The 13,398-nt window shown below is 38.1% G+C and overlaps 1 protein-coding gene across 4 annotated transcripts in view; it reads right to left on the bottom strand.

Moving 5' to 3' along the window:
* LOC140196291 (endothelin-converting enzyme 2-like) overlaps positions 1-13,398 on the bottom strand; it is a 112,263-nt gene that overhangs the window by 32,342 nt on the left and 66,523 nt on the right. For all 4 annotated transcript variants that reach the window (XM_072255238.1, XM_072255237.1, XM_072255240.1 and 1 more), the window contains 2 exons: positions 4,910-5,024; positions 1,631-1,741 (listed from right to left, as the gene is read on the bottom strand). In XM_072255238.1, the coding sequence (XP_072111339.1) occupies positions 1,631-1,741; positions 4,910-5,024 (226 nt within the window). The remainder of the gene's footprint in view (positions 1-1,630; positions 1,742-4,909; positions 5,025-13,398) is intronic.

The raw sequence follows: 13,398 nt of genomic DNA on the forward strand, positions 1-13,398 counted from the left end.
AATTAATGTGTAAATAGTGCAGTCATTTGGTTTATTTTAGGAGAGATAACAGAATGTTATTTTTTACTTTAAGTAGAATTGAATTTAAAAGTAGAAAGAGAGTATGGTTCAGTTACATAGAACAGCGGTGAGGCCACATTTGGAATACTATGAACAGTGCTAGTCTCTTTATTGAAGGAACGTATTAACTTATTGGAAACAATTCCGATAAAGTTTACTAGACTAAACCAAGAATGTATAGGCTGACTCATGAGAAAAGGTTGGACATGCCAGGCTTGTACCCAATGGAATTTAGAAGAGTGAGAGGGGATTTGGTTGAAACACAATATCCTGAGGAGCCTTGACAGGATTAAGATGGTGAGAATATTCTCCTGTTGTTGCAGATTCCAGAGCTAGTGCTCAGTGTTTAAAAATAAGAGATCTTTAAGAAAGAAATCAGGCAAAATATTTTTTTCCAATGTCATGAGACTACCTTGAAGGGTTGAGGATGTACAGTATTTAAATATTTTTAAAACAAAGGTAAATACATTCTTAGTAAGTAAAGTTTACCAGGAGTTGATGGAAATGTGCACTGTATATGAGATTACAATCGAAACAGCCATATTCTTACTGAATGGTGGTACAGGCTCACTGGCTAAGTGGTCTACTCCTATTCTCAATTTGTATGTTTGTATGACCACATTTGCATTCAGTTTCCAGTTACTATATGAATTTAATCCAAATTCATAAATTGTGGTTTGCCTACTTCAATCCTAGTAATTCTCCAATTCAATTCAAGATAAGTGCAAGACCTATAACTAAATATTGCATCAAAATGAAATTATGCACAAGAACATACGAAGGACCATTCACCTCATAATTGCTGGAGAATCTCAGCCTATCGATGCAGAACATAAGAAATAGGAGCAGGAGCAGGCTATATGGCCCATCGAGCCTCTTCCGCCATTCAATAAGATTATGGTTGATCTGGCCATGAGCTCATCTCTACCTACCTGCCTTTTCCCCATAAACCTTAATTCCTGACTGCAAAAATCTATCCAACCTTGCCTTAGATATATTTACTGAGGTAGCCTCCACTGCTTCACTGGGCAGAGAATTCCACAGATACACCACTCTTTGGGAAAAACTGTTCCTCCTCATCTCCAGCCTAAATTTACTCCCCCAAATCTTGAGGGTCTGTCCCCTAGTTCTAACCTCACCTATCGTGGAAACAACTTTCCTGCCTCTATCTTGTCTATCCCTTTCATAATTTTATATGTTTCTATAAGATGTCCTCTCATCCTTCTGAATTCCAGCCAGTACCAGGTGACTCAATCTCTCCTCATAGTCAAACCCTGCCCCCCCCAAAAAAAAAACACTTGAGAGCTCATGTTTACGTTGGATTCCCAGGAGTAATTCAAAATAATAAAATAAACATGAATCAGGATTCACAATACAGCAACAATTGTGTTTAATTTTCAGAGAAATTAAATGATATAATTTAAATATTTAATCTATTGAAGCCTGTAAATTGGAAAAAAAAGTGATGTTTTACTTATATGCAGGTTATTAATTCAAAAATATTAATGAGTTTATTTTAGTGGTATCTTTCTTTGCACATTACACATAAATGGAAATGTAAGCAACTTACTATTACTTTGCTGTCTTTGTCAAATGTAAACTTTACAAACAAAGCACCCAAGGCGAATCCAAGAGTATCATCCGTGTTTCCAATGCAGGTCTGCCATCGAGGAGCACAGGACTAAAGAGAACAGTTTTCAGCAAAGTTAGTGTTAGTTCAGTACACTTAATGAATGCTACCTGAAATGTATTGTTAGTTATACAGTCACTGATACCGCATGAAAACAGAATCTATGGCATCAGAGCCCATGCAAACCATCAAGCACCCATTTATCCTAATCCTACACGAAACCCATTTATATTTGCCAAAAAATTTCTATAAATCTCCAGGGTTTTTACCACTTTCCTAGACACAAGACACAATGTTCAGTAGTCAATTAACCAACCAACCTGCATAGCTTAGACCAGAAGACGCAAGGGCAGAATTAGGCCACTTGACCTATTGACCCATTTGATCATGGCTGATTTATTTTCCCTCGCAACCCCATTCCCCAGCCTACTCCTGTAACCTCTGACAGCTTTACTAATATCAAACCTATCAGCATCCACTTTAAATATATCTTGGAGAATAGGAAGGGAACCAGAGCACTTGGAGAATGTGGTCACTGGGAGAATGTGCAAACTCCACACAGCCAGCTCTGGAGATGAGCTTTGAGTCTACATCAACAGAGCCAAGACAGCAGCTCTCTAACTGTGCCACTATGCACTGTAAAATCCAATTCTTTCTAAGCTGTAATGGTACCATTTAAAATAGTTTCATAAACTGATATCCTGTTGATTAAGATTTAAAGATTTGTCTTTCTTTCTGAAAAGAAACAAAATGCATAAAGATGCTAGTGAATCCAAGACAATACTTCACGTCAGTGTTTGTAGGTTCCACCTGCCTATTTTAACACTGTAAAGCTGAAATTCCTGTCCACAAATTTTAACAAATAAATTTCACATGAACTACAACTGTTAACTTACTATAATGATATCACTATTTCAGGAATTTGTGCATCTCTGAGAAGATAAGTCACCAGCAGTGATGTCAAAGTTCAGGTCACAGGAAAGTTTCTCGCAAATTAGCCTCTTAAAGTGCTCTTATACTGAGCATTTGCACATAGAAAGAAACAGCAAGAAATACCAAAACCAGATTTCTAGTGTTAAAAACTCATTTTAAAGCTCATTAATTTAAGTCATCCCATCCTACTGTAAAAAAAAATGTAAAAAAATTTTCACCACAACTATGGGCACTTTCTGCAAATTTTGTATGCAAATCACAGCTAAGCTGAATGAATAATGAAGTGTGGCTTCATGGCCACTGGTTCAAACTTGAAATATGTATTTCTTTCTGCTATTTTACTCTGAGGTCTGAACTATTGTGGCTTACAAATGTTTCTATGTAACAAGCAAGTGACAGATGGTATCGTTATCTGTAACTTCTCAGAGGTTAGATCAAGCATGAAATGCTCCTATTTCTATCTGAAAAATCTGGAAACTCATTAGCCAGCAGTGAAAACAACTTCAGGGAATGTTTTATATGTAAGATCATAAAACACAATAATATGATGTCACTTGCTACCCATTCCCCCAAACAGTTCTAACTGAAAAACTAAATTTATGACAGATTATTTTGAGGTTTTCTGTTTCAGTAATTATTCTAATTAAGAGTTCAACATTTTAGATACAAAAATGTACTGATGTTAAACTTAATAACAGACTGTTTCCCAAAGTAGTTTGGTGGTGGCCAAATACTCCAGTATCCTATGATGCCAAGTTATGCAGTTTTTAGATTCAGAAATATTCCACTATGTTAATAATAATAATCTAGGATGTTTCTGGATGCAGAGATGTTTGTTGAGTATTAATGTACCAGTGTTATATCAAATCTTATAAATGAGCATTTACTAAAACTAGTTATATATTTACTATATGCAAGTGAATCAAAAGGAATTACAATCTTCTTGAAAGTAAAACTAAGTTTTAAATATAGTTCAATGTTAAGGAGATCCACAATCCTTTATAATCAATGAGTTTGACATGCATTGTGGCAAATAAGAGTACAAGGTAACCAAAAGTTATTGTGCTATTGCCTGCAGATGTCAGAATGACTTGGTTAGACTGCTATTTGAACGTCCACAATGAAAAGTTTGCCTGTATGACAGACACAAACCTGGTTGCAACTATTGTTCAGAGTTCAAATGGAATAATTCTGTTATGATCTCCACAGCTGGTGTGAAAGCACCATCCTTTCGTAGATAGGGGGCACAAAACTACTCATGATACACCAAATGCAGTCTGATCAATGTCATACAGAGCCTCAGCATTACATCCTTACTTTTATATTCTCATACTCTTGAAGTGAATGCTAACACTGCATTTGCCTTCCTTACCACTGACTCAACCTGCAAGTTAATCTTTAGGGAATTTTGCACAAGTGTCTTTGCACCTCTGAGTTGTGAATCTAGAAAATAGTCTACACTCGTACTCCTAAGATTTCCCAGTCCTCTTGAACCATTCCAGAATCTAGTGACTCTTGAAAAATCATTAATTATGCCTCCACAAGCTTTTCAGCTACTTTTTCAGAACCGTGGGGAAAAGTCCTTCTCTTCCTGGTGACTTATCAACCTTCAGATCATTCAGCATCCCAAGCACCTTCTCCTTAGTAATAGCATCTACACTCACTTGTGTTCCCTGATGCTCTTGAATGTCTGGCATACTTCGAGTTTTCCACAGCCTCCATACTTCTAGAGACTCAAAACAATTAATGAGTTTGTCCACTATTTCTTTGTCTCCCATTACTCCTTCCCCTGCATCATTTTCCAGTGGTCCGATATCCACTGTCACCTCTCTTTTACTCTTTATATATCTGAAAAAATCTTTTCATATCCTTGTTTATATTATTGGCAATGAAAAGCATCGAAGTCAACATAATACTGATAAGAATGAACAATTACTAAAAATGGAGATAGGGAACTAGTAAGAATGAATGCAATTATGTGCATTGGACTTTTGAAGTTAATAATATGAAGAGAGTTCATTTGTACGTAGTGTGTGTGTATCCTAAGGACAGCCTGTATTTCCAATAAGGCTGATTATACTTGTTGGAACCATCTAAGTGGTCAGGCTAATGAGAATGAATTGTATATTTTTATTCTGAACAAACCAAAATAACAACAGAATAAACTGGATTTATAGAAATTAAGACTAACTGCAAATATAAACATTAATTCTCATATTTAAATTGCTTAAACTCTCATTCTTGTTATCTGCAAAATAATCTATCAACTCAGCTTTGAAATCTCACCTTCTTTGTTCCAAGAAGAGCCTCCATAAATTTCTTATTTGCATTTTCAAACCGCTGATCCAAGTTTCCTGCTGTTTTGTGTACTAAATTCCACATCATGTAATTGTTCAAAATGCTAATTGATTTAAAACAATAAAAAATATTGACTTAGGCTTTACATGCAACGTTTGAAATTACAAACCATATCAACAATATACTTAATGTTGAAATTAATAAAATATTCATTTCAAAGAAATTATTTAACCATTTAATTTCAAATTTACCTTTTAATTAATTTTATAACATCAATATTCAAATGGCTCCTTCACTTGCTGCCATTACATACCTATAGTAATATGTAACATCCTTTGGCAAATTCCCACAAATACATTGTAGTCTCTATGCTATGTACTGAGTGATCTGCTTACTGTAAATCACAAAAGAATCTTTATAATTGAAATTAAAAACAAAATATCCACAATTTCAGACAAGAAATTGGATGCTCATGCAATATATGTTTGGAAAAAAATCAGCTAGAACCATAAGTTTCAATCACACTTTTCCCATAATGTGCTTGACAATATTTTTGAACGGAAATAACAGATCTGACTTGTGAAGGAATGAAACAGTCCGCTGAACAATTGTAGCTTGATTTTACAGTAAATGATGCATGGCAAGTTGCATTAAGTTAAACAATTAACAAGTCCATGCATCTGTTCATTTGTGTAGAATCATCCCAATGTCTAGGAGTTACACAGCGTGCATACAGGTTTTCTGCTTATCAAGTCCACACGAGTTATCAAACACCCATTATTTTACTCTAATCCTACCATTATCCCATATTCTCCGTCAACTCTCACCAGACTCACAGCTCTTTCTTTTTCATTCTTCACTCTAGTAACACTCAGCTGGAAGGGACCATAACGGAAGGCTCAGCCACAGAGTCTGTATGGGTAGAACTCAAAATTAAGGAAGGTGCATTCTGATGGAGTTATATAAGAAACCTCAATGTCCACCAGAACACTGAGGAACAGAACGTTGGAACTAGGCTCACCGCTATAGGAAACACCCTCTCCACATCCACCCTTATCTATGCCTTTCAATATTTGATAGATTTCAACCAGATCTTCCCCCTGCCCATTCTTCTAAACTCCAGCCAGTACAAGTCCAGAACCATCAAACGCTCCTCATACCTAACTCTTTCATTTGTGGAATCATTCCCTGAACCTCCTCTGGACCCTCTCTACAGCCAGCACATCCTTTCTTTGATAAGGGGTCCAAAACTCTCACAATGCTTCTTATGCAGTCTGACCAATGTCTTATAAAGCCGCAGCATTACATCCTTGCCCTTGTATTCTAGTCCTCTCAAAATGAATGCTCACATTGCATTTGTCATCCTTACTAACAATCCAACCTGCAAGTTAATCTTTAGGGAATGCTGCATGAGGACACCCAAGCCCCTTTGCACCTCTGATTTTTAACATTTTCTCCCCGTTAAGAAAATGGATTATTCCTTCTACTAAGTGCATGACCATACACTTCCCTACACTATATTCCATTTGTCACTTCTTTGCCCATTCTCCTAATCTGACAAGTCCTTCTGCAAACTCCCTGCTTCCTCAACTCTACCTGACCTGCCACTTATCTTTGTATCGTCTGCAAACTTGGCCACAAAGCCATCAATTGCGTCATCCAAGTTATTGGCATATAACATTAAAAGTAATGATCTCAAAACCGACTCCTGCAGAAAACTACTAGTCACTGGCAGTCAACCAGAATAGGCCCCCTTTATTCTGAGTCTTTGCCTCCTGCCAGTCAGCCAATTTTCTATCCAGGCTAGTATCTTTCCTGTAATACTATGGGTTCTTATCTTGTTAAGCAGCCTCATGTGCGACACCTTGTCAAGGGCCTTCTGAAAATCTAAGTGTGTAACATCCATTGACTCTCCTTTATCTATCCTGCCTGTTATTTCTTCAAAGAACTCCAACAGATTTGCCAGGCAAGGTTTCCTCTGAGAGAAATATGCTCACTTTCCCTATTTTATCATGGGCCTCCAAGTACTCTGAAACTTCATCCTTTATATCGGACTCCAACACTTTCCCAACCACTGAAGTCAGGCTAACAAGACAATAATTTTCTTTCTTCTGCCTCCCACCCTTCTTAAAGAGTTGAGTGACATTTGCATTTTTCTCCGGAACCATTCCTGAATCTAATGATCCTTGAGAGATCATTACTAATGCCTCCACAATCTATTCAACTACTTCATTCATAACCTTGGGGAGAGTCCTCCTGTTCCTGATAACTTATCTACCTTCAGACCTTTCAGCCTCCCAAGCACCTTCTCTTAGTAATGGCAAGTACACTCACTGCTGGCCCCTGACACGCTCAAATTTCTGGCATTCTGCTAGTGACTTCCACAGTAAAGATTGGCATAATATACTTATTAAATTTGTCCCCCATTACTACCTATACAGTGTAATTTTCCAGCAGTTCAATAACCACTCTTGCCTCTCTTTTACTCCTTATAGATCTGGGAAAAAATTTTGGTATACTCTTTGATAATTTTGGCTAGCTTACTTTCAGGTTTTATCTTTTCCCTGCTTACTGCTTTTTTTTTAATTGGATTCTGTTGGTTTTTAAAAGCTTTCCACTATTTTTTGCTATATTATTTCCCCTGTCTTTTCCTTATATGCTTTCTTCACCTTCCCTTGACAGCTATGGTTCCCTCCCTTTAGAATATGTAATCTTTCACATGTATCTATCTTGTGCCTTCCGAATTGCCCCCAGAAACTCCAGCCATTGCTGCTCTGCTGTAATCCTTGATCGTGTCCTCATCCAGTCAAACTTTGGCCATCTTCCCTCTCGTGCCTCTGTAATTCTTTTTACTCTGCTGTATTACTAATACATCCAATTTTAGCTTCTCTTTCTCAAACTGCAAGGTGAAATCTATCATATTATGATCACTACCTCCTCAGTGTTCCCTTATCTTAAGTTCCCTAAACAAATCTAGTTCATTATATAACACTCAATCAAGAATTGCCTTTTTCCTCGTGGACTTAACCTCATGTTGCTCTAAAAAGCCATTTCATAGGCATTCTACAAGTTCCATCTCCTTGGATCCAGCACCAACCCGATTTTCCCAGTCTACCTGCATCATATCATTGCCCTTATTACATGCCTTTTCTATCTTCTATTGTAATTTGCAGTTCGTATCCTGGCTACTGTTTGGAGGTCTGTATTTAACTCCCATCAGAGTATTTTTACTCTACCCACAAGGATTCTACATCTCCTGATTGTATGTTACCCCTTTCAAAAAGTTATTCCATTTTTTTACTGACAGAGCTGCCCTACTCCCTCTACCATCTGCCTGTCCTTTCATTACAAGGTGCATCCCTGGATGTTAAGCTCCCAACTATGATCTTTCAGTCACGACTCAGTGATGCCAACATTATTCTTACCAATCTCTAACTGCACTACAAAATCATCTCCCATATTCTGTATACTGCATGCATTCAAATATAACAACTTCAGTCCTATATTTATCACCCCTTTCGATTCTGCCCCATTTTACACTTCAATTCATCCCACTGACTGCAATTTTGCCCCAACATCTGCCTGTCCTTCCTCATAGTCTCACTATACATTGCATCTATTTGGCCATCAAATGCCCCATCCTCAGCCCTATCATTCCAACTCCCATAACCCAGCCAAATTTAGTTTAAATCCTCCCCCAACAGCTCTACTAAATCTGCCCACAAAGGATTCTGGTCCCCCTAGGGTTCAGATGTAATCCATCCTTTTTGTACAGGTCATACCTTCCCCATAACAGAACTCAATGATCCTGAAATCTGAAACCCTGCCCGTTGCACCACTTCCTCAGCCACTCATTCACCTGTAATATCATTCTAATGCTGCCCTGACTAACACGTGGCACTGGGGGTAATCCAGAGATTACTATCTTGGAGGTCCTGTTCTTCACTGTCTTCCTTAGGCAGGGGTTTAGATTGTTGGGAATTGACCCAAGATCTTTCCTGTCCTCTCTAGCTGCAGAGGGCTGGCAAGTAGATAACATTGTTCTTTGTTTCAGGAAGGGAAATCATAGGCCATTGAGTCTCATGTCAGTGGTATGGAAGCTATTGAAGAGAATTCTTAGGGATAGAATTTATAAGCATTAGGAAAACTGTGACATAATTAGGGACAGTTGGCACAACTTTGCGCAGGATAGGACATGGCCACTAAATTTATTGAGATTTTCAAGGAGGTTATGAAGGTCACTGATAAAGATGGAGCTGTGGAGGTTACCTACACGGATTTTGGTAAAGCTTTCATCAAGGTGTCTCTTTGTAAGATCATCTGGACGATTAAGATGCATGGAATCCATAGTGACTTGACTGTTCGGAGATAGAATTGGCTTGCCCATAAAAGACAGACAGTAGCGATCAGTGGGTCTTATTCTGGCTGAAGGTTTGGAAATAGTATTGTACGATAAGGATTCATATTGGGTCCTATGCTTTTCATGACATATATCTAAATGATAGATAAAAATATACAGTAGATGGGTGGCTAGTAAAATTGCAGATGACACAAAAGTTGATGATGGTGTGATAGTGTAGAAGATTGCAAAATGATCCAGCAGGATGTTGGTGGAGAAATTGCAGATAGAATTTAATCAGGCCAATTGTGAAGTGTTGCACTTTGGAAAATAAAAGGCAAAAGAGAAAATGCACAGTTAATGCAGGATCTTTACCAGCATGGGATCAGATAGGCAACTATCTTTATACTTATACTCTATACTTTATCTGTGAATATCAGAGCACAAATTTTAGAAGCACATGTACTACTCAAGCTTGGAAAAGAATAATTACGTGGAGATTATGGTCAAGTCAAATATAATAACGTCTTGGTAGAAACAGTTAGTAAGGAGGTATTCATTGTAAATACATAAAACCTTGACAAAAGAATGAATTAAAGTACAACTTGTTTAATATTTTGAAATGTGAATTGCTTCATTTTATGTATTATTAACATTAAATGCCAAGGTCTAAAAAAAGTGAAGAACAGGCATGCCAAACTTTGTTTTGGCACAAAAATCAGGTCAGCTATGTGGCTCAGATCTGTAGAAACTGAGCATCACATCACTTTAATAGGTGCAATTAACACAGCATCCAAAAAATTAATCCATGCTGTGAGGTTGGTGTGAGGTGTCATGCACCAACTCATTTTGTCTCCTTGTACATGTTCACTAAAGCCTGATCTTATATTCATATAGTGAGCCTCGACATACTTGCGGATCTTAGGCTTTGCCTCTTACACTGGCTACTTAACTGTGCTAGAACAGATGAGATTAATCTGTTGGTTGAGAAATCACTCAGCCCTGCCTACTGCATGCTATTCAATAGTACGCAGTGAGGAATGCACACAGCCCTCTACTATATCTTTGCCAAGCTGACAGATCATGTTTAGGAACATCTGTTGCTGCTCCTGACATGCCCTTCCGCACTCGACTGATCTGCCAGCTTGAATGTAAACGTTGAGTCAGAGATATGCCAGGCCACGAGTTCACAGATCAAACTGGTGTGTAGTCCTATTGTTGATGATCCACCGATGCCCATCTCTGAGAAGACAGATCTATTATTATCCTATCCTGTGTGCCTTCCACACAAGGTGAAGCTTCCTCAGTGTAATTTAGGTTCCTACAGAGACTGCATTACACTGACTCATACCAGTGCTGACAAGGTCGGAAATATCTGCCAGATAGTTTGCTGAGAGCCAAGTTGATTAGGTCTATCCTGTGTGTAACTCACTCTCTACCTACTGCAGAACTAGTCTGGCAGTTATGTCACTCAGGACGTGGACAGCTGGCCAATGACTGTACCAACCAAACACTGAAATCCCCAATCTACAGTCCACTCTCTGTTACTTCAGTTACTTCTTTCAAATGCCGCTCAGTATCGATCAGTACTAATTGAAGGGAAGCGTGATTTTAAAGAGAGGATGTAGCCTGTTATTATGAGTCTTTACAAGTCTGGAATAAATTAGGGCTCTCAGAGTGACTCCTTCTCTCTTTGTACTATTACCTCTGCTTGCATATTATAATTGGGCAAGAAGTATAAAGGGAGTACGATGAAAATGTTTGGCACATTATCTGTAAGAAGTAATTTTGTAACTATAATTACATTAGGCTGCTACTTGACCAGGCTGTCTCGAATTAGTCACTAATGCCCCTATACTTGTGAGCAGGACTTTGCCGGGCTGACTGAGCTGAGCACTTTGATGTCTGAATTTGGTGGCAGTATCCTCGCCACGTGGTTTGTCCTTTCTCAGATTCAACAGGGAAGCCTTAATCTGACGAATGGCTTGCTTAGTGAAGTGTCAATCACTGTAGGTCTGCAGCAATACATGGGATTCAGTAAGGATGGCAGTTTTCCTGCCCCAGAAGAGATTTGGCGAAACAGAAGAAAGGGCTTTTTAAAGGTAACAGCTTTAGGAGCAACAGGCACAGTTTGATAATGTGTGGATGAATCAGGAAAAGTTTGGACAGAATACTCTGGACCAACATTTTAAAATCAGCAGCTAATTCAAGAGGCAAATACAATCACTTGAATTGGGTTTTACATATAAATTTAAATCAGGCCTTTAAAATGCTATTAAGACACCAAAACAAATGTAATTTGCCAGGTATGAAATCCAGCCAACTAGTATACTAAAAGAATAAAATCTAACCTCACAAAGTACTGATGATGTGACTTGAACCTGCGTGTAAATGCTCAAGCACTCAGGCCAGCATAATCTGTATTCTATTCTCAGCAGTGTACTGCCAAGGCACTTCTACGTTTTCAGACAGCTTTTGTTATTTTCTCCTGCTCAGTTGCTACCATTAGGTAGGTGCTGTAGATCACAAACACTTCATTTCATAAGAACACAATTGGGCCATTAGGCCCCTCAAGGCTACCATCCAATGGAAATGTACTCTGATCAGTTTTTGTTTGCTCTCCAAAACCCTTGCCCATCCAAAACCATCCATCCCAGCATGAAACTTTTAGTTGAACAAGACTTTATTGTTTTGGAGTTGGAGGAGTTCCTGTGTACAAGCGCTTCCTGACTGAATTTAATTTTCAGCTCATGTCCCCTTGAAACTTTTCTTCATCTATCTTATCAAATTCTATAGATCACTCCTAAACTAGATCAGAGTTGGCTTTTCCCATACCAAACCTTAAAAGGCAGTTAACGTTGATCTCTTTTGAGAGGCTCCAGCTGTAGTGACCCGGGGTGACCAGACGCTTGATAGTATATTACAGAGTACAGTACTGATAAGCATTTGACAAAAGGCCTTCAGTTACAATCGTCAGCTTTCCCAATACCCGATGTAGAATTGTCAGTTTCTTTTAGTTTAACTTTCCTATGCTTGCCTGTATTTTTATATAATCACCTGTAATTGTTTAGTGAATTTTCCAGTAATTATGGTAGTGTTGCTTCTGTACTTTCTAGAAACAGATTCTGAGTTTTCGATAGCAGGTGTCACACCACTTGAATCTGGCTATTTTATAGGTTCATTGTTATCACTGAAGTTTTCTGTTAATTTTAGTTAGAGTATGGATGACCATGACTACTTTTTCCCTGTCTTTTCTTTGTTCTCTCAACACTTCTTCTTTGCTCTTGTAACACTAAATAAAATAGCCATAGGCAATGCACTTTATGCCTCATTCCTGACTGAAGAAGAACCTTTGAATTACAGAAGCATCAGTATCCAACACTGTTGTAATTATTTGTTTGAAGAAAGTAGTTCCCTTCTCATTGCTGAGCCCCAAGTCAATACCTTCCTCCTCCATAATGGAGCCTCAAGGCCAGCTTATCATCATTGAACAGCCTCATGAGCAATCTCTGTCAATACCCCCAAATACCTTTCTACTGCTGAAGGGAGTGCCACTTCTCTTTACAAGATGGTTTATCACTTGAAATAAGCTTCTGGTAGCATGTGAATGTTCTATACCGAAAGAAACTGGGTTTCCTGACTACATCAAACAAACAGATACACTCCAGTAAAATTCTGATGAGCTAGAATAGCATTATGTTATCTTCAGAACAGTAGCTGAGTTTTCCTTGCCTTTTTAAGTCAAGTCTATTGCCATTTAACTATATACATGTATATAACACATATAACTATATAATGTATATAGAAACGAGATAATGGTTCTTTGAACCAGGGTGTAAAGCACAGTATGACAAATAACACACATAACACATGCTAACTTATGAAGGATAAAATCTACAGATGAATCATACATAAATAACAAACTAAAGTGCACTAATATTAAATATCATAAAGGTACAGAACAGATTAACCAGTGACACTTCACATATGATGTGGCTGAAAGTTCCTGCCTGATGGTAAAAAGCCAAAGGATGCTGGATGGATGGGTGGGACCTTTAAAAATACCAAGGGCCCTGTGTCTGCAGCACTCTTGATAAATGTCCCCAAAATCTCCCCAGTATCCATCCAGAGGCAAAGT

Source organism: Mobula birostris, chromosome 4 (assembly GCF_030028105.1).
Source record: "Mobula birostris isolate sMobBir1 chromosome 4, sMobBir1.hap1, whole genome shotgun sequence".
Taxonomy (NCBI): Eukaryota; Metazoa; Chordata; class Chondrichthyes; order Myliobatiformes; family Myliobatidae; genus Mobula; species Mobula birostris.